At 35.5% G+C, this 23,446-nt stretch overlaps 1 protein-coding gene across 3 annotated transcripts in view; it reads left to right on the top strand.

Moving 5' to 3' along the window:
* Positions 1-23,446, top strand: part of LOC117402972 (adhesion G protein-coupled receptor B3-like) — a 212,880-nt gene that overhangs the window by 159,139 nt on the left and 30,295 nt on the right. For all 3 annotated transcript variants that reach the window (XM_034004725.3, XM_034004726.3, XM_034004724.3), the window contains 3 exons: positions 6,932-7,058; positions 9,206-9,309; positions 9,467-9,569. In XM_034004725.3, the coding sequence (XP_033860616.1) occupies positions 6,932-7,058; positions 9,206-9,309; positions 9,467-9,569 (334 nt within the window). The remainder of the gene's footprint in view (positions 1-6,931; positions 7,059-9,205; positions 9,310-9,466; positions 9,570-23,446) is intronic.

Here is a 23,446-nt window from a genome sequence, read left to right as displayed (position 1 = left end):
CGTCATATGTTATGCTGTCTCTGAACCACCTCGTGAGGTGAGGGATGGGAAACCGGCAGGGACTCCTTCTCCTCATCAAGCAACAGCGAACCCTGCTGGCCAGACACCGAGCACATTCAGAGTGGATAAAAAGCAGGGCTTATCTCTGTTCTCCGGGATCGGTAGCCCGCCCACCACTGCTCTGGACTGCTCGGCATAAAAGCCGTTCTGGCTTTAGACTTGTGAGAATAGAGGACACTCACACGCCCTCGGAACGTCTGTGCTGTGTGGGGACTCACTGCAGTGAGGAGAAAAAACACAATTGGACATTGCAAATTGGTGGGAAAAATAAATAAAAATAATAATTGGTCACTCTAAATTTTATTAAAAAAAAAAAAAATGTAATTTTTGGGTAGATCTGTTGACAGACAGGTTTAACAGTTGTACTCACATGATCCCTTTGGCTGTGTGAAAGGGTTATAACATTATTATACCGGCATATATTGCGCAATTTTGTGCTGTGTGAATGGGTATTTTAAATCATTTTTTAAATGACTCTGAGATGGCTCAGTAATGGAATTTGTGTGTGAAAGAGGCTTAAGTCACCCTTTGAGCTCTTAAGTGGGTTGCACAGTGAGTACTTGACTCTGATGTCCTACACATTTTAGGCATTAACCCTAAAGAACCAGGCAATTATTTTATTTTTATTATTTTATTATTATTTGTTTATTTAGCAGACGCCTTTATCAAAGGCGACTTACAGACACTAGGGTGTGTGAACTATGCATCAGCTGCAGAATCACTTACAACTACGTCTCACCCGAAAGACGGAGCACAAGGAGGTTAAGTGACTTGCTCAGGGTCACACAATGAGTCAGTGGCTGAGGGGGGATTTGAACCGGGGACCTCCTGGTTACAAGCCCTTTTCTTTAACCACTGGACCACACAGCCTCCTCATTGGAGACTTGTATATATTTATGGGATATAGCATTTACAGTGGAACTAGATTGTCAAAGCTTTTTACTCCAAATCATCTTTTTTTCACATTAACTTCTCAGATGTTCAATTTAGGGGTCTCAAGTGGTTTCTTATTAAAATGAATTGGTGTGTGTGTGTTTTATTTCTTTCAATAAGAAATTGTGCCAATTTTCAGAGCAAAAAACTTTTAGAATGTAGTGGTACCTGGTGGCTGATTGTTGTGTTAATGTACAAATCCTAAAAGAAAATTCAATTTTGTACACAAATGTATTTACAACAGCCCTTGTATATGTTATACACCAATAGGAAAAAAAAAACAGTATTGCATTCTACTAATTAACTAGTATTTAACATTAGATTTAAGGTTGTGTCCATTCATTTTATAATTAAGCACAATGTTTACATATGTTCTGTAGGTGTGGATTTCCAGTGATTACAATTCTCTAAATTCAGTTTCAAACCCCCACAACTTTAGTGGAAGAAAATTCTTGTTTGTATGTTTAGAATCTTGGTCTCAGTCCCACTTGGCAAAGGGTCTATTGTCTGGCCATTGGATAAGACATTTTTAGTTAGACTAAGGGAGAGCTGCAAGGGCACATATGGGGGAGGTAGTGAGTTGTGAATAATGATGAACACACAGAAGGTAGGCAACTGGGTCATTTTTAATGATTACGTTTTGACTGGGAGAGTGCTGGGTTGGGGGTTGTCCCGTCTCATTTTTCAAAATTCATGTTCATGTTAATTATTATACTGTATACTGTTCCAAGACCATTCTAATGCATTGTACCAGTTAAATGAAACACTATTACTGGACTCTTTATTATTAGTGTGTCCTTACATTTTAAGCATGTATTGTTTTTGAAGAAGATAAACAGGTATAATGTAATTGTTCATACTGTGCAAGCTCATTGGAGTGTGTGACAACCAAAGAGCACACAGCTGAGAGTTTGTGCAAGAGGACAATGATAGCAGTGGGGAACTACATCACACAACTTAGCAACAGTAAATATTTTTATGCACATTTGGGTATACTGCATACAGAACAATAAATAATACATATTAGTTCAGCAGTCCACAATATATTTTGAAAACACCTACGTGTTCCTGATGAAATGCTAAAAGTTATAGTTTGCTCATATGAAAAGTCCATTGGTCATGTGTCTTCAGTTGAGTTTGGGGAAAGAAAGTTACATGGCAGAATCTGCTGTTTAAATGTGTAAATGCTTTGTACAGTAGACTAAATAAAAATAATTGTCAAATAATATTTATAGGTCCTGACTACTTGTAATTTTTGCTGTAAGCCATATGGGTTAACAATGATGTCTTACTGGCATCACTACAAGTGATATTTCCCTATACAAATTTTAATTTGAATATGGTTAGATACTCCCAAGTTGACCCAATTTTACTTACATTAATTATGGTGTAGTTAATATACAGTATTCATATTTTAAGTGTGGTTTATTTACATAAGTGAATTCTGATTGTACTGTAACATGCTGCCACTTGATATAAGAACCCCCCTGTGCCAGGTTTCATAAGGGTCCTCTAGTGGAAAGCATTTAATAAATAAATAAGGAGACCGCACATTAAGCCACACCATTTAGAGTACATTTGCTGACGTTGAATAAGAAACCACATGTAATACGTCTTCACTATTCTTACAAATGCTCTGAATTGAGTCATTGCCGTAGGCATTGATTTAATGGCTTAGGAAATGTTTTTACGTCATCAGTTTCTCACTTAAGTTATTGCTGCGTTGGTGTGATCCGTTTGTATGATAGAATTAGTTCAAACTTTATTTGGTGTGTTTGTGCTTCAATAATAATAATAAAAAAAAAACATAACAAAGAAACCAATAACATAAATTCCTTATAAGCACTTGTGACATTAAAATGCATTTAAATTTTGACATGGGCACCTGCTGTTAGATGATGTCTGATGTCTGTCAAAGAGGTCCAAAACATTCTTTTCCAGAGAGTTGAACAGGTAGTTTTTCTTTTTGGTAATATGTTCTGCTATTTTTATTTTTTACAACACAGATAGCTTGATTGATAGAATATATTGTTTCATTCAACCTGTCAGGATTGTAACTAAACTTTGTGATTAAGGACAGGAGGTTTTTTTTTTTATTTAATAGAAATATGAGTTAAGGTTTCCCTTTTAATATTTTTAACCAACAACTTAATATACTGCACAATCCAAATTGCATTGCGGCCAAGCAATTATTTTGCACTGCGGCCTATGTAAGCTTAACAGCAATGCAAATTACTCAACACGCATAAATAACGAGCCACAGTCATGATAATGAGGGTCTCAATGAGCGGCTGCACTTTAAGCCCTGAACACGCTGCGCGATGTGATCGTTGCATCTCAATGGAGGAGGTTGCGTCGCAAAAAAAAAATCTTTGCGAGCGGGCATCACACACTACCCAATGGAATAAAGGGTCGCACAATTTGTGAGGTTTTCCTTCTGATCTGCCCTGGATACATACAGTACAGCGGCAATGGACTGACTCAGTAGATGAAAACATGGCGATTGCAGTACTAATATCTACAATTTTGGCTAGAAGGTGACGTGATGGTGAAAAACGCATACCACTGGAGACATGCATGTATTCTGTCTTTCTCTCTCATATATTGTAGTGAAATAGGTTAACGCAGACAGGCGCATCACACAGGGCGAGGCAATCCACACACAGGCAGAGGGTGGGTGCGAACCCGCGACCTCTCGCACTAATACCGCTGTACTAATACTCGCACTAGTGCCGATACCGCTGTACAAAAGAGCTGGCTCCTTTTGCAAGGAGCGTATATCGGGATTATGTCTTCGTGTGTGATTACATCACCTACCAGTCCTGCTGCTGCCTTCCCCCGTGCACGCTACAATATTTATATATATACTGTATATTGTAGCGTAGCCTCTCCGTAGTCGGCTCGTTTGCCTTTTAAAACAAAGATAGACCCAGACACAAGAATTGCACAATGAAGCATTTTCGTGCACTTTTATTACAAAACAAAATAAACAAAACAAAACAAAAGCCTAGCTCAAACGTAGAGCCTAAATTCACTTTAACAGTCCCTAACTATCAGACAGGAATTAACCCCGTCCCTTCCAACCACCACCAAAACGCAAACACCACGCAGACTTTATTTACATGCAGAGCTCTTGCTCTGCCACAATTATATAACAATACATGCATGTCTCCAGTCATATGACCTAACGCGGTGAAGTAATTGGTTGCTGACTTTGAGACTTGCGAGTGGGTATAACACACTAGCTGATGCGAGGGAACCGGATGGTAAAATATTAAACATGTTTAAACCTTGTCAGCCAAATGAAATCCCACTTTACACCAGCTAAACAGGTCATTTTTGGCAGCAATATGGGTGTTTTGCAGCCACAAATCACTTTGCACGTATCCTTTACATCGGCCCCTAAATGTAAATACATACATAGTCTACATTCTAATTACTGTGAAGTGCATTCAAATGAAATACAAGAGCAACAATTGTGGACATAAGCAATGCCCAACAATGCCTCTGTCTACTGGATTTCACTAAGCAAACGTATTATACATAAAGCCTTTATCTCTAGGAAGTCATTCTTCCTGCATATCTGCCATTTATCAACATATGAGTCAGCTCATACAGGGCAGAACTCATTTAAGTAGCCGGCAGATTATTGTTGTGTGGCTGCCACAAGTGACTGCAATCATCTGGCTTTATTTGAGTTGTAAATATTGGCCTGTGATATATTTGCAGGCCATCCTTTAGTGCAGAAGAAAACAGATACAAATTTGGGGATTTTGTTTTCCCATTTACAGCTTTGTAGTTATTTTCTCCCATGTTACAGTGGTAGGCATCATGCTGCTTAAGTGTACATGTAGCATCCATTTCTACTAAGCATTGTTGATAACCTTATAAAATGCTTTTCTGTTCCCTTATTAATGTATTTTAACAACTAGTATGAATTGAAATGCTATTGGGAGGGTTAATTTCTCATAATGAAGGTAATATGCATACAATTGGACATGCACATCCATAACACTATATACCTGATGAAAAAAAATGAAAATAAATGTTTGTTTTATTTGTTTTTCTTTTTAAAAATAAATGAATCAGGGTGCATGTACCAAATTACACTTATTGCTTATTTTCTGTGTTGACGGTTTAGTCATTTTAATAAGTAATAAGAAAGAACAGATAAATATGAAAAGATCATCATGTCTGTAATGATGGCAGAGTTTGGTTTAAATGATTAACAGTGGCATTTATAACAATTTGTTATAAAAAGTATGACATGCTAGCACATAGGTGTTTGTTTCCAATTTATTGTGCATAAAACAAAAAAAAATTAAAGAGATCTGGTTTATCACTTTCAGAATAATAGATTAATAAGCAGTTTTACACTGGAGTTATAATAACATGTTAGGTGATTGAAGAAAAAGCAGTATATTAAGCAAAATAACCTAATAGAAAGCACTCAGAATCAATTGGTTGTTCTTTGTTCAGTATTTGGAATTTTAGCTGAAAACTGTGTCAGGCTATTGATTTAAGTGATTGCAGTTTTTTTTTATGTTGTCCTGCCATAAAAGATTCAATTTCACCATTGAAAAATTGTTGACTGTAATGTAAAGTGGGGATGAACAATATACAGTTTGATATTACTTACGTTAGGTGTGAAAAAAAATATATTCACAAGTGATAAAACAAGAATAGCAACAAGAATAATTGACAACATGAATAGGCTCTCAAACATTTCAAATTATCATCATCTTCCTGTTAAGTCATTTAAAATATATTCAGGTTTATATACAGGTAGGCTACAGGCACTGATAGACAATCATATAGACTGATAGATGGATAACTAGACAAGCAAAATATAAAAAAGATTGTATAATTACAATGAATCCTAGTCCAGGCAGAATGCAGGTTTTAAGAAGCAAAAAAGGCTGCTTAATTTAATCTATGACTTATTTTGGAAAATTATAATCCAATATTAAAGTCTGAATAGCACAGCCTAGTTTAGACATATTTTCTCTGCGGGATTTAAAGGGGAAAAATGTAATAAATAGAAGAAACCTGTTTTTCTTTAATTTTGCATTTGCAAAAGAAAAGAAAAAATATGCTGGGGTGGTACCATCATCGCTATTGCAGTGGGGTGGAATATAGTTATGTTCTGCCTTACACTCTGGTATCAAAAATGACAGAATCAAAACATGTACAGCTAAAGCAAAAATAAATAAATAAATAAATAAATAAATGAATAAATAAACAGATTAAAATATTTCTGGCTATTTGCAAGTGTTGGATAAAAAAAAACACAACAACAACAACAAACAAACAAACAAACAAAAAAAAAAAAACATTGGTGCCTTGGTTGTGTTGTATTACAGAAACCCTCCCCTCCACTGTAGTCCCTGCAAAATGAATAGAGTATCCATCTGATGCTGTCCGTTTCCAGGGTGAAATTTTCCCTCAGGAAGCATCCAAAGGCTGCTAATTAGAACGGCAAGGGAAAAAAGATCAACCAAAAGAAACGGCGGGGTGTGCTTAAAAAATGAACAACAGTACATCAAATGTAATATACAGAAGAGTTTGTTTAGTTTGAATCCAGAAATATTGGTATAACAAACATTTTAATTTAACAACCTTTAGATGCATTTAAATAGACTGTTATTTCAGGAAATGGGTAGGTGTTACTAAGATGAGGACGCTGTACAGAGGAATTTAATCAATCAGAACCACCGGCGCTGGACAGCTCCTTCTTTTTTTCTCGCATCGCTTAAAATGTGTTTCTTTTTTTCCCCTGTCAATATTAGTGTCTTAATTGCGTGCTGTAATTAAACAAAACAAAGAAATAAAAACAGTAGGTGGAATGGTTTTACGGATTTAAATTCTGGCTGCTGTTGGAAACTATTTGTTTAATCGAGCTTTTCTCTGATTTGATTCATTCTGCCTTTTCTTGCAGGAACGATTCTTGGGGATTCTGGTCCACCAAGGGATGTAAAACTGTGCTTACCGATGCATCCCATACGAAATGCTTATGTGATCGTCTATCTACCTTCGCCATTTTGGCTCAGCAACCAAGAGAAATAGTAAGTAGTATAAGGGGAAAAAATCCTATTGTGATATGAAAGCGATAACCTGCAGTCCACAACGTTCTTTAAGCTGTTCCAATTAAATGCAAATGGTAGGATTAACTAATGCTACATTTATGGAATTCTAGTGTGCAGTGTCTCACAGCAATTGTGGAAAATTAAGTTCCAACTGTGATATGTTCTGTTTCTGATTGTATATATTGCTTTGATTTGTATGATACTGTAGCATGGTTGTTTTAAATATGCCTCACAAATAAGGTTATCTCTGCGTTCTCAGAGCCTGTGGGAAGTGTAAGTGTATTTGCTATAGTGTATTAAAGAATGTATAGAATGATATAATGTTTTGTGTGTTTAGTTCATTCTAAAGATCTTGCTGCATGAGTTGTAATGATAAGATGTGTAACTACATAGATAAGGTTTATGTGTTTCTTATTTGATTGCATGCAAAAAAGGGCAAGTGGGTCTTTTGCATAATAACATAAATCGGAAAAAGGGCCCTGCCATGCATATGATTGAATACCAGTTATAGGCAAGGGCAGAGGTAGATACTGTACGCCACAGGGTAAATCATTTACTTGCAGAATTCTCAGATTAAAAGTAACCTTTTTTTTTACTACAGAAAGCCTTTCTTAATATAATTGGAAATCATGTATTAATCACTGCATAATATAAAAAATAAAAAAAGCTGATGGATGTATGCATTACAAATATATATATATATATATATATATATATATATATATATATATATATATATATATATATATATAATGCATACATCTATCAACTTTTTAATTTTTTTATATGTATTCATGTTTTTGTAATTACACCATCTTCTTATATTCTGAGGCCCTGGATCACAGTCTGATCCATTTAGGATCTAGATGGTCTAAACGTTCAGGATTATAATTCTTTAAGTAAAGCAAGACTGTAGTTTAATATATAAGACCTACTAAAGGCTAAAGGTAAGTAAGTATTTTATAGCATGAGATGTAACTTTGGTTTCTGCGCTAGAAGGCAAATAAAGTATTTTCTTCTCTAATAAATATTAACATTATTTTAGCACTATGGACCTATGAATTATTTCTTCAAAGCAACATATTGTACTTTGTTTTAAGTCTGCAGAAGGAGTATACATAAAAGGTTAAATTATACAGTATAAAAAGTAATGTTGTGCAATAATACTTAATACCAATTAAGTGGTATATCTAATCATTTAAACTTCTTAGAGTAAGAAGATGAATGTATAGCATCAGTCATTGTTTTACTTGCACATTGTACACTGTAAACTTCATAAAGCTATTCACTGGATTTGGCAAATGACTTTGTATAGGCCATAAAAAAACAGTTAAAATGGATTTCAAAGATCAATCAAAGATCAATTCATTTCGTACAGTTTGAGCTGCTGGAAATGCTCAGATTCACTTTGTGGTCTGCACAAGATGACATCTCTTATAAAAATAAGAGACGCCCTATACCACATAACATATTAACTTACAGTATAATCCGATCAGTGATTATAAAGGTACAGTACTGGTAAGAATCACAAAGCGAATTACTGCAAAGTAATATTATCACCATTTCTTTCTGAAAGGAGTAAAACACCCATTAATGTAACAAAGCAAGAATTTAATTTAAAAAGGGCTTTTGAGTATTCTTATGTTGTTTGTCTCAAGTTTTGAGGGGTATAAAATGCATTTTTTAGTAAAAGTCTTTGTAATTTCCCCTCGTATACATCTTTAAAATTAGTTTACATTAACTGTACTTCTGTTAAAAGTTTGGATTTTTTATTGATAAGTATGTGCATGTATGTAAAGAAGAAAAATCAGAGGAACGCTTGTTTCAAGTTGTCAATGATTTGTTTTTAAGTGTAGTGAACTTGGAGATTACAAATTACATAACACAATATGATTACACTACACTTAAAAATATACTTCTTATATACACACACTTTTATTGGTACCAGTATATGGCATGGCAAGATCGCCCAATCACTGGCACAGTTAGAGTTACAGAGTTTCAGTATTACCACTTAATTGATGGTGTTTAAAGTTATAGATGGGTAACCTTGTACCTGCAGCTTTAGTCATAATTCTGTCATTTGGTAATAGAGTAACATTCTCTGTATTGTGTTTATTTTACAGAGCATGGAGTACTCAGGCATCCCTTCAATTACATTAATAGTAGGCTGTGGCCTGTCTTGTCTGGCGTTGATCACCCTCACAGTGGTGTATGCAGTGCTATGGAGGTCAGTACTGTTTTAATTGTGTAAGCATATACAGTATATTTCCTATACCATATACTGTGTTTTGTGTTTCTGCAAACCCTGTTTAATTTTGGATGGGGGGGGGGGGGGGGGGGGGCGTGATTCTGTTTGCTAATTTACTTTTCTTTTCTTGTTTCAGGTATATAAGATCAGAAAGATCAATAATACTAATAAACTTCTGCTTGTCAATCATCTGCTCAAATATCCTGATACTGGTTGGACAGACCCAAACACAAAATCCGGTAATTTGTTTAAAAATACATTAACTTTTTGCAAAATGTTCATATTGTGTGTCATGTTTTCTATCATAAAATGACATTTAAAAAACTGTAATAACAGCTCCTGCTATTTATTAGAAATTACTAGCCATATATTTGCTTTTAAAACATTTTTTGTTGTTGTTTATTTTATACTTTCCTTCAAAGTAACAGAGTGTTTAAAATGTGTCTAATAATTTACTAACTGAATGCCAAGTTTCCATGGCCAGATTTATCTCCACCAAGCACAAGCATCAAGCATCTTTCACCTGTTGCCTAAAAGTCACTTGAAAAGCAATCTCAATAGTCTGACAGAAAATTCAGAAAATTAAAATGCACCTTTGTTGTTTTGGCTCATCCAGTAAAGGCGCTTGAGTGGGTGAGTAAGTGCATAGTAAGTCATACGATCAGGAGCTCATTGGTTCAATCCTGGTCGTGCTGAGTTTCTGATCTTAGCTCGGTGCTCACAGGCAGCACCGCATTGTCCTGGCAGACTTCCCAGTTTAGTGGTTTTGTAACATCAGTTTCTTAGACTCAGTTGGTAAAAAGAGACACTTCACAGGGTGGTGAGGTGACATTCAATTTGGGCATTCTAAAATTAGTTATAACTTTGATTACAATAATGATGATAAAAATTCATAAAATCCCCCTTGATTTGGGCTTCATATTTAGTTGTCTGGTGAGTTATTATATGAGGTCCACAGATGTGAAATGCTAATCCACGATGTGTCCGCCAGTTGTCTTGCTCATCTATTTAAAACAAAATCTTTAGCAGCCTCTTCCCCAGTTCACACTTTAACAGGGGAGAAAAGCAATGGCATTTAGATGAACTCAGGCTTAGTCATAAGTGTTTCAGTGCATTGAAGAAGAACATTCTTTCACAGTTCAAAATAAAGTGGCACTTTCCGATTGAAAGTTTTATGTAAGGCTGCATATTTGTTTCCTTTTTTTATTATAAGAACCACTTATTTCCCCCCTGCAGTATGGACAAATGTAAGTATCTTGTCCCATAAGCCTCTCTGTGGTTAAGATTTATTCCTGTGTACTGGGTTTAGCTCATTCTTGAAGGATAGTTTGAATTATAATGAAATGCCCTTATTACAAGTCAAATGATTAAATGTGTTTTGTGGAAGCATCACAGTGATTTGACAGTTGCTGTTAAAGAATGGATTAAGTTGCCTTGTCAGAAATCTAGCCGGTCATTGGAACTAATTCTTGTCATATTAGGTTTTAAGTGTCTCTTCCTGTCTCCGTAAGTGTCTGAGATGAGAACTGCTCCATTAACTGCCAGTAGAATCCCTTGGTGTGAACCACCACTATAAAGAATAGCTCAGCCCCTTTTGGTGTGACAGCACAGATTCTGACTGTCCACTGACACATTCATTTGGAAGCTATTAAAGTAGTTAGAGGTTTAAAAAAAAAAAATCTGAGGGGATGAAAAACTTCTGATTTAAAATTTGAATTTTAGCCTTACAATATGTAGTGCTAAAGTGTACTTTACATAGAATATCGTACAGTCTTCTGTACGAGACGCTGACATTAACACCACAAGAGGACAGAGCAGCTGCTAATAATTATATGTAGTGTCTAATTATATATATATATATATATATATATATATATATATATATATATATATATATATATATATATATATATGATAAGGGTTATAGAAGGCATTTCTTACCTTAATTTGTTTAGTTCAGTGTTTCAAACAGGTGTTCTGTTGCTTTCCTGTGCACAAAAACATGTATATTGTGCCTAAAAATCACTCCCCTTTTAAGGGGTTGTTATTTACGATTTGATGCTAACTGAGTTTATACTTAATACACAGCTGTTGTAATTATACAAGTAAAATGTGCATTTTCTGCAAGTATTTTTGTTGCAATTTATGAAGGGATGTTTTGTCTTAAAGGCCTGTATATATAAATATGCATCTTAAAAGACTATTTTATATCCTCAATGTCCTTTGAAAGCTACATATGTCCACATGTTGTGTGAATACTTATATTCTGTGGTTTCTTGCGCAGTACATTGGACAACCCATCTAAAACATCTTGGGAGATCCCTAGGCTTGTATAGTGTCAGAGGAATTATCTTTAAAAATAAATAACAAGCACATGTAACAGACTCATGATGAAACATAGAGGGAGGGTTATTTTATTGTAATTAGAATAGCATGAGATTTCTACAACACTGAGCTGCATACTTTTCAAGTTCAGGATTACATCTGCTTTGGTAATCTATCAAAGATAGCTAAACAGCAACCCTTACCTTTTCCAATCTCTCTGGGGTACCAGAAAGGACACCAGAAAAACATGTTGCTGCCCAACACAGTACATGTAAAAAGAACGGGGATGCTGGGAAATAAGATACACCATGTAACAGAATGGGACCATCAAGATTCAATAAAAGCTTGAGTATCTTATAGATATGTACAGGCATTAGTAGCATAGTTTAAGGCCGAGGTCAGATTTACTTAGCCTGGTTAATATTTGCCTTCATCCAAAGCCACTTTTATTCTGGTAGCCATTTCTTCCAATTGTGTTCAATGAGGTGACACCACATGACAGTTGTCAATTTTAAGGCAAAACACCTTTTTGAATTGCACAGCACTTAAACGGAAGACAAAATGTAAAGCTCTGAGAGTCCAATGCAGTTCATCTCAGTTGCGTAAGTGCAGTGTCACCTTTATGTAAACCGGGTCTTGACCTAGTGATTTGAAAACTACATCACAGTACACATAACTCTCTGTGTTGCCTTTTTTCTACCTAGACTTTGAAGCTAAGGGCTGTAAATCTCTTTATTATGCTCCAGCAATTATTGAGTGCCTCTCAGTGTTCAATATAGTGCTGACTGCTGTTGTCTTGATTTAATTTTCCCTGTTTTAAATAGGCTCCTTTTTAAAAAAAAAAATAGATCCGTAATTAGATGTTGCCCAGTCGTCTTTCCTTCCCTCTGTTGCTGCATAACCATAAAGAATGTAAGGCCTACATACATACAGCATATATGTGTGACTATATATATATATATATATATATATATATATATATATATAGTCACACAGTATAACCTCATTTATCCACACCCCATTCATCTGCGACTTCAATTTTCCGCAGCTCCCTGACGAGTTTTATCTCTGAAATACAGTACATTTTTGCCAATGTAGACTTACCGCCCACGGTACACACACTGACACACACACATAACGATGCATGCATCAGTCTGAAACCTGTGGAGTTAGAGGAACCCATTAGAGGAAAAACAGCCACACAGAAGGATATTACCACCTCCATGCTTGACAGTAGGTATGGTGTTCTTTTCTTTTTACGCCTCACCAGACTTTCTCCAAACATAATGACCAGAGTGACGAAATAGCTCGATTTTTGTTTCATCACTCCTCAAAACCTTTGATCAGAACTCATATCCATCATTCAGATGCTGTTTTGCAAATTTAAAAGTGATTGTCATTGTGACATTTTCCTAAGAGTGACTTTTCCCTTGGCCTTCCACCATTGAGACCTTCACTGTGCAATACTCGACCTATGGTTGAAATGGAAACCCCAGTCCCACTTGCAGCCAATTGAATATTTTGGCAGTCAATCTACTTGTTCTTAGTGAAAGAACCTTCTTTCTTCCAGACCGAGGGAGCGTTGTGACAGTACCATGAGTACCTCTTGATAACACTATGTAACACAATTTTTGTTCCTGGGTAGTAAGTGTTATTTCCTAATTGCTTATGCCTCAAAAGTATAGAAAATACCAGGACAGTGATATTTTTAAATTTACCTATTTCCAATGAGAAAATCACTTTCACGAATCAGCCCCCAAATGTAGTCTCCCATCATGTTCTCATTATACTGTCCTTGGTAGCGGCGTTCAAAGTCCAGTATATCCTTGTAGAAGCGCTCGCCTTGCTCCTCCGAGTACACTCCCATGTTCTCCTTGAATTTATCAAGATGAGCATCAAGGATATGGACTTTGAGGGACATCCTACAGCCCATTGTGCCGTAGTTCTTCACCAGAGTCTCAACCAGCTCCACATAGTTTTCTGCCTTGTGATTGCCCAGGAAGCCCCGAACCACTGTGACAAAGCTGTTCCAAGCCGCTTTCTCCTTACTAGTGAGCTTCTTGGGGAATTCATTGCACTCCAGGATCTTCTTTATCTGTGGTCTAACAAAGACACCGGCTTTGACCTTTGCCTCAGACAGCTTAGGGAAGAAGTCTTGAAGGTACTTGAAGGCTGCCGACTCCTTATCTAGAGCTCTGACAAATTGTTTCATAAGGCAAAATTTGATGTACAGTGGTGGCATCAGCACCTTCCGGGGGTCCACCAGTGGTTCCCACTTGACATTGTTCCTCCCCACAGAGAACTCGGTCCGCTGTGGCCAGTCCCGCCTGTGGTAGTGCGCCTTGGTGTCCCTGCTGTCCCAAAGGCAAAGATAGCAGGGAAACTTGGTAAAACCGCCTTGGAGACCCATCAGGAATGCCACCATTTTGAAGTCTCCTATGACCTTGATGCCATCGCAGAAAAATGCAGATATGTATCCACTTAGGCAGCTGGAAATAAACTGAACTGGTGGGCTTAAGGCCCCTGTATTTATACTACTATTTATATTACTGGAAAGTTCTAGAAAGTTCTAGAAGTTACTCCAAGTTTACTCAGCACTGAATCTATCTGGAATGTTCTGGAAAATAGGTAAATTTCAAAATATCACTGTCCTGGTCACAAAAGCAAAGTTTGTGGGGAATACTAGCCATTTTCTATACTTTTGAGGCATAAGCAATTAGGAAATAACACTTACTACCCAGGAACCAAAAAAAAAAAAAAAAATTGTTACATGGTGTAATAGAAACAATAGTTGAATGTAATGACACCAGTCACCCTATTCCTAACCCTTTTATACTCCCTAAGAATGTTCACCTACAATCCAGCATTTTATAGACTTTTCTAGAATTAGGTTCTGCATTACCATATTTAAATTTCTAGCATCTTGTAGACAATACTATCATAGCATCAAAGGGTATGAATACTTTTGAATTAGCATTTTTGGAGTTTTGCAAAATAATTGCTGAAATAAATAATTGTAGACAGCTATTTCTTGTAACTTTTTTCCCTCATCCACAAAAGCAAAACTTTTGCTACAAAAGATCTTTCCTAAAATTATTTGTTTTCGAGAAATTTCTAGAAATTATACATTTCCATTGGGGTATGTAAACTTTTGACTAGAACTGTATGTCCCTCCAAGCAGGTGGATAAACAGAGTTATATTGTGTGTGTGTGTGTGTGTGTGTGTGCGTGTGTGTGTGTGTGTGTGTGTGTGTGTGTGTGTATACCCTGAATATATTTCTTTGTAAATGATGTCACATTACAATTAGCTATAATGTTACATTACTATTCTATTAGTTATTCTGTATCTTTACTGTTTATCTATATATTCAAAACAGTAATAGTATAGAGTGCTGTTATATATTTTCACCCACTCAAGGTCAGTGCGCCCAGGAAGTCTACTTGTGGGTAGCCACTCAGACCTCTCATGGATATCAGCTCGTATCGTACAGCACCCTGTATGATATTCTATATATCTCAGTAGCTGAGCAATGTTCGTTCCTTGCCTGCAGGTGTGTAATACCCCTCATCAGCAGACTCCCATACATTGCATAGTAATGATTGCCAAATAAGATACCTGCCAGTGGTCGTACATTACAGATATTAAAATGTGAAACCAAAACCCCTTATTAGATAGGGGTGGCTTGACATCTAGAGAGGACAGCTTGAAAGAGTTGTTTCTATTAATACAATTAACTGATTTTATTTGTACTATCAAATACAGTGTCTACACATTTTGGGGGGTTCTTGGTAAGGGTTTTAACATAGAAAGTGAATGTAATTTTTCACTACCACCCTATTCACGATCTGACCTTTGTCAGTAACAGCATGTTCTGTGAAAAGATCCTGACCAAGGAATAGGCAAAGGTTGGGTTGATATTGCTTCAAGCTGATCATCAGTGTCTGGAAAAATGTTAACTCTGTTTGACTGCTGCAGCCTTGAAGACACCTTGGTTTTTTTATGTTTAATAGAAAACAGGTCACCAGCTGGTGAAAAAAGTGTCTGTGTATAATAGTGATGTGGGCGCTGAAGGCTAGATAATGTCAATTTTATTATCTCTTCTTTTACAACAAAACTGATCTGTCATCGGAATCCTGAAGCTGTAGCATGTGCTTTTACTCATGATGAAATGTAGAAAATTAGAATAGTGCTGAAAAAAAAAATCCATATAGGAATAGGAAGATCAAATAAGTGTGTTGCAAAAAATGCTGCTCTATTGCCTTTACTTGTTAGTTGTTAGGAACCTGTATTATTTCCTTGACCAATATTAAACTGAACCAAAATTCTTACCGAAATACATGCAAACTACACTTTTTCTCTAGGTGGTTAATATGGCTAAATGCTCTGACTTTTTGTCAAGGTTGAAGATGTCTTTTGGACTGGGAAGGATGTTTTTAATTTTACAATAATTATAATAGAGGCAGCAGGTCTGTGCGCAATGAGATTAATACATTGTTCAAAGCTAATTACCATACTAAAGTGGATTTTGTGTTTGTTTGTTTTATAGCTCCAATTATTGTTGTCTGTGTCAAATGATATTGTTACAAGACCGAAGAACTGGTGAATACAGAACTCCTACCTGTTCTGTTATTATCTTAAAATGGTGTTGTCATTAATCCAGTCATTTTCTAATTCTTTCGTGTCATAACAGACATTCTAGCTAAAACAAAACAAACAAAACAAATACTGTGAATTGGTTGTATTTGTATTATATATCTTCAATATCTGTAGGCAGTGTTTACCACTGAACTATGTTTTGCAATCAAGTTAGTGAACGTATATTGCTATTTTGTTATATAGCATTTATTTTCCTCCCTGTAAGCATTTTTAGTTTGTGATGAGCATGTTTACTTGTGGATGAGCAGGGATGTAGCCAGAAAGCTCTTCACTTTCAATGCTCTTGACATTATATCCAGAAGTCTTGTTTTTTTTTCTCATTCCCTTATCACATTTCGCTGTGAGTTATTGTTGGCTGACAAGCCTGCCATGTTTACATTTTAAATCTACCAGAAGGCTTTACCCACTGGCACCCAAGGCATTGTGGGAATTCATGCAGAGCAGGATGTTTCAGCATGAAAATGCCCTTGTTTTTCAAACATAGTTACTTTATTTGAAATGTCAATATGCAAATAATTGTGCATTATTGTGTTATGTACATTTTCAGAAAAGGCCAGTTATATTTGGGTACCAGCAGGATGATTAACAGATCATATTATCTTAAATGGATTTGGAACAGATATTGGGCAGTGATCTTGATTTTTTAGCACACTGGTGCTGTTGTGATATCTTAGTGCTAAAGTCGATTGCCAGTACTATTATATATGTTATTACTCAAGCTCATGCTTCAGCACCTCACTGTCTGCGCACTATAATACCATTGCAGAAAATGCTGTAATTGAGGTTAACACTTGAACAGTCTGTAATCCATACATTGTAGTACTTTAGTCAAATTCCGTTCAGAGACAACTAACATGGCGCACAGCCTTGCCCCATGAATTCATGTGGGCCTAGCTCAGGGACCCCCTGTGGCTGCTGGTTTTCATTCCAACCGAGCTCTCAATTACTTAACTAGACCCTTAATTGAACTGATAATTTGCTTAATTAGACCTTTTTATTTGTTATCAGTTTTTCAGTTGCATATTTCAAGTTAGCTATAATGTTTTATAAGTAACTTGAACTGCAACTGTTTAAGAGATGAAAACTAGTAGGGAAAAAAAAGGTCTAATTAAGCCAATTATCAGTTCAATTACGAATATAGTTATAGTAAGTGACTGAGAGTTCGGTTGGAATGAAAACCAGCAGATGCAGGGGGTCCCAAGGACTGAGTTTGAGAACCCCTGGTCTAGCACTATTGCACTTCGGAGATAGTAACATTTTTAACATTCAATGCTACATTGAAATACTGTATACTCATATGCCTTTGCAATGTTGGGCTTCCCAGAACCTACTGTTATTCTTTGCGCATGTTTTATCTCCAGGCTTAGAGCAATATGCAGCATTTCTACTGTCTTCAAGCTCCTACAGCTCTGGTTTCTTAAGACCTAATTTCTTACCAGCTCTAGTGATTCCATACAACATGAATAGGACCACGTATGCCATTATTAGCGAGCCTCAGGTTTGGTATCAGCAGATAATATTCACCAAAGCTACAGACTTTCTATGTGCTCGTCATAACAAGTTAACATGAGGGATCTTGCTATTGAGAAGCTATAATGGGGCTGTAAATTCTGTTAGATGGTGATTCAGAACAGAGCAAGGTTCTTCTGTACTGTAGGTCAAAAATAAAATAATATTGGCTAAATGAGAAAAAAATTACAATGGAATACCTCCCTACATATGAGATCATGCTTTAGTCTTAAAGGTAATATGCCACATACAGCCAGTAAGCATAGTATAAGTTCATTCATTGGGTATTATACCATTTTTTTATACCCTAGCAAAGTAATCAGGTTTTTGCAGCCTAGTGTGTACTGGGTTCACCAAACACATAGCTGTGATGCAAATTAATGCACATCTGCCTCTTCCTAGTATTTGACACATATTTCCTGGTTTATATCAGTGATTGTTGTTTTAAAAAAAATACTGGTCATAGCAGACCTGGGATACATATTGATTTTATTGAAATATTTCAAATTTAATATTTCAAATAATGTTGTTGTGAATATTTATAAATATTGACATTTTTTGATTTCTGTTTCAAATATATTTATAAATGTGTTACAATGATGTGAAACATAACACATTAAGTTTTATATGAACATCTATTTAGATTTATGTTAAAATATTTTAAAATAAATATTTGAGGTCGGACAAAATCTTGAAATATTTGATATTTATAAATTCAATCTCAAATATAAATATATTTGTCCCAGGTCTGGTTATAGGAGTGACACAGTTTTGCTCTGCAAGATGCCATGGCAGAAATGTATCTTTAAGATACGGGGGTCTATTCAGCAGATCTGCATTCTGCGACTGTTTCAATTAAATTAGGTCCAAACCTGTAGACTGTTATATTTAGGTATTTAGGTTTGAGCAAGGTTTTAGAGCTTGGAGAGGGTGCAGATATGGAGAAAGATAGCAGCATTGCCTGGATTCTGTACAGTAAAACATTGGCATAGGCAAACTGAATCCACTTTAAAACCAACATCCCAGTGCTGTCCCTGTGTTCATCTACAAAAAAAAAAACACACCTAATGTAACATCATTCACGTTTTTGCAGAGTACAATAGAAATCCAAATGAATAGTCTTCTGTACTTTATTGTTCTTGATACTGATATTCCAATACTGAAACTGAATGTATCCTATGGTGGTCTTAAGATTGACATGTTGATCCATTATAATTAGTTTTGGCAGAGATAGTGACTGTAAGTGCTTATTAAGGTAAGATTCAGGACTCTAAATAGCCTCTAGTCTCGCTATTGGTTCAGCTCCTGCTCTCTAAGCTCATGATTTAGCAAATCCTCCATCTTATTTCAGCTGCCAAAATTACTTCCCCAAATCCCAGGAGACTCATTGTAAAGGAGATGTGGTTCAGATAATCATGTGAGAACAAGAAGACATTTACACATTCCTTACAAATAAAGTATACAAGTAGATTCTCTAAATATAATATTTAACCATTTGTTTCTGAATAAAATAATTGTATTATTTCAACACCCCTTAGTTTGTTTTTGTCACTCACAAATACAGTAATATATATATATATATATATATATATATATATATATATATTTTTTTTTTTTTTACTGTGTATTCTGTTGCAATTTGTTTGCTATGAAAAAAATCTAGATGTTACGTCTCCAACGGTTGTTCTTTATAAATATTTTAAATACATCACTGTGAAACATCAACAGAGTTTTATGTATGAAATACAAGTGCAAAAATATAGCTCCATTTTTTTGGTATTATTTATTTTAAGTGTGCAGTCGTTTTGAGTTTTACCAAACCCAACATTCAATTCCAATTTAACTGTTTCACACAGTTGCTATGTATAATACTCCAGATGCATGTAGCAGCACATTCCACAGCATACTAGATCTTATAATATAAGATGACAGTTACTTAAAACTAATTGTAAATGTAGCAATCCTGTAACAAGAAAGATTACTATTACAAGTCAAGATACAAACAACCTCACGAGTGCTAGTCATCAGCCAGAGAGGACTGTGAAAGTGTCGTTTTACATAAAGAAGTATTGTTTTGCATATGGATTCCAGTACCTAAATGCTCTATAGGTCTGTATTGGGTGATTTATTGTCCCCCTTATTAGCTTCACTAAGCACAATAAAAATACAGCTACTGTAGAGGTCTGCCTTACAACAGGTTTATGAGGTTTAGGAAGGCTGCTGTTTGAATCATCATCATTAAAATAGACCCTTAGGTCTTTATAAAAAAAAAAAAAGCTATTTTCTGGTATAGAAAATATAAGCATTGATTTAGTACAGTGCACACAGATCACCTTTCTGTATTGTGTATTAAGGTATAATAGCTAGATTGCTTCTAGTTAAAAATGTGTCTTTCTCTATTGGGAAAAATAATAACTATTATATGTTATTGCAACAGCAGAACTAAACTCTTAACATTTTTTTTTTACTTCTGTCTATGTCCCATGGAGATTTTTAAACATGGAATTATATGAGGTGTAAGCCAGTTAACCATGAAATTTCCTGATTTCTATTAAACATTATGTTTCCTCCTTTAAGTACAGTGCATCAATTACCTGCTTAAAAATTAAGATAAACACTTTGAACACTGAGAATGTGTTCTCAGTAAATACTACATGGCATAAAATCGAATTAAATATGAGTTTAAAAATCTCCTTTGGGGCATCAAATTCTTAAGTGCCTTCGTCTCAGAGAATGCATTATTTAGACACTGCTGTCTTGGTAATTGAAATCCAAGGCGGATCAACAAGACAGGAGGTCTAACTAATAGTTTTCCTTGACAGGCGTATTACCTATATTTAAATGCTTGCTTTTCAATAAAACTCAGCATGTCATTAAATGAATTAAGCCAATTTAGCACTTAAAAAAAAAAAAAGTAAAACCCCATTTTATCTGAGAAATTGGGATTGTAGGATGTTGTTGTTTTAATGTAGCTTTTGCTGACTGTACATTAATCCTACTGTGAGTTCTTGTCACAAAGACGGCCGGAGTGGGTGGCGTCAGACCAGATCCAGGAAATAAAACGACAGAGACTTGGGGTTTTGGTGAAGCCCGCGCTCAGCATTTAATAATTAATTGACAGAACAGAAAATAAAAGGTTTTAAACACAAAACAGGACACGGCACTTGCGCCAAAATAAATAGAAAAACAAAAACGGACTAACACTACAAACGGTGCACGGACAGACAAACAAACACGGTGAGAACAAACACTTATATTTACGCTTTTACTTTTTTCTCTCTCGAACTCTCTCTCGAACACCCAACCCCGAGTGAGTGCTATGTGTCTCTATATATACTGTTGTGCTGGGATTCAATTACTAATGAATTATTCACTTCAATCCCAGCACGTGAATTCATTACGTGCAACCCAGTGCTCACATATTATCACATACTTTAAATGCACGTGAAGTGATAGTGCTATCCCGTGCCTAAATATAATTATACAATTTTAACTCACACGTCAAACACAGACCCGTTTATATCCCGTGTACCAATGACTATACAACAACATTTAACACACCACACGCAACATACAACATATAACACACAAATGCACACAGGGGCGGGGCACATTGCCACAGTTCTTAACAAATGTTTTGATGCAGAAATGTGATTTATCAGCGCATCATATTACAAATATGAATGTTTTTAACAGGCATAAAATTATATGTTTAGCATTGCCTTTGCATTGCAGGGTGCCTGGGTGAACACCTTTACTAGCAGTTAAACCGAAAGTAGAGTTGCACTTATACAATAAGTAAGGCTGTATTTTATTCACAGTTATCATGAATTTCATAATTTCCTTGAAATGTACCCATTGCCATGTAATATGTAGTTTCCAGTGAAAATTACCATTTCTGAAAGAATACTGTAAATATAAATATTTTTTATCACTTAAAAATAAATACAGCAAACATTTACCTTATTGATGCCCTACCTGTTACACTGCATTTAGGATCCTGGCAGCCAGTTTAGTTTGCTTCAGTTAAATGATTGAACACACTGCATAAAGCTACATGATTCCTTTAAAATGTCTTCAATGAAAAAGACACCAGCTGCATCAAAGATCAGAAATATTTCTGCTAATGATTGCTCTGTCCATGACAAGAACAGGAAATTGTTCACATGTTTGTTGTTATTTTTAAAATTATTTATGTTTTTATTTTGTTTGATAATTCACTGATGGTGAATATAGAATGTCTTTAAAAGATGGACGCAAAAAAATGAAATATTATACAATTTAGCATTTACTGTTTTTCAAGTAAGCATTTTAATATTTAGGAACATTTGTTGTATAATAACTATAGAAAATGATCAATTTTGAATGTGACAATGCTATTTTTTTCTACTTTAATAAATATTATGTTGAATAGTGAAAGATCTTGAAATACCTATTTTAAGACCGTGAAATGCCGTGAAATAAGCTATTTATTACAGTGAAACAAATACAGCCCTAGCAATAAGCAGTGGATTTATGTAGAAAATGGTTATTGCTCTTTGGTTAACATCTTGAAAGTTATGATTAAAGAGAGAAAATAATCCAATCAAAGGTGGCTTACAGCATACGTTTTCTTGAGTAGTTGAGAACTTCACTAAGCTTTGTAAAAAAAAAAAAAAAGTAATTGGTTCTTTAAAGGAATGCAGCATGTCTCAGTTTTCTTAAACCAGGACATTGCTGGTGAACAAAAGAAAGCGAGATTTTGTTTCCTATTGAATGAGATCAGAGTTTAGCACTCTTTAGAAGATCTGATGATTTATATAGTACTGGCTAGAGTAGCACTGTATATGATTACATCTAATACGACTGAAACTGCAGAAAGGAGAGGCATAGGAAATGAACAAAGTTTAATGATGAAATTAGATAGTGATTAAAAAGATTGGATCAAAACACAGGGTAGCTGCCAAACATTGAGTTTAACTCCTGTACTGAGCTCAAACCATTTTTATGTACTGTAGTTGTCTGACCAGAACCAAGCATAAATTACGATTCCCTGTGCAGAATGACAGTATATTGTTAGTTACAGTGCTTCTACAGAAAACTAATGTGTAATATTGGTAACACATTATTCTGGATACAGAGGGGCGCATCTAAGGTATTGGAAATATGGTAAATGCTTTCATGGAAGGAGTGGATCTATATATAGACGTTGTGAGAATTCCTTTGGTTTTTAAGCTTCACATATATTATTATTATCATTATTATTTATTTCTTAGCCAACGCCCTTATCCAGGGCGACTTACAATTCTTACAAGATATCACATTCTTTTTACATACAATTACCCATTTATACAGTTGGGTTTTTACTGGAGCAATCTAGGTAAAGTACCTTGCTCAAGCATACAGCAGCAGTGTCCCCTACCTGGGATTGAACCCACGACCCTCCGGTCAAGAGTCCAGAGCCCTAACCACTACTCCACACTGCTGCCCATATATAGTAGTTATGTTTGGGAATGACTAATTCGAACTTCTGCAGTGTTTGAATGTTTGTTCCCCCGATAGAATTGAATGTGTTAAGAGTTCAAATACATAGAAGTTCAAGAGTGTCTGGAAGAACAAGGTGTCCAGGAAACACTGGGAATTGTT

This window comes from Acipenser ruthenus, chromosome 5 (genome assembly GCF_902713425.1).
Source record: "Acipenser ruthenus chromosome 5, fAciRut3.2 maternal haplotype, whole genome shotgun sequence".
In the NCBI taxonomy this organism is placed as follows: Eukaryota; Metazoa; Chordata; class Actinopteri; order Acipenseriformes; family Acipenseridae; genus Acipenser; species Acipenser ruthenus.
Note: the sequence above shows the minus strand (reverse complement) of the source record. Positions and strands in the feature narration are given on the sequence as shown.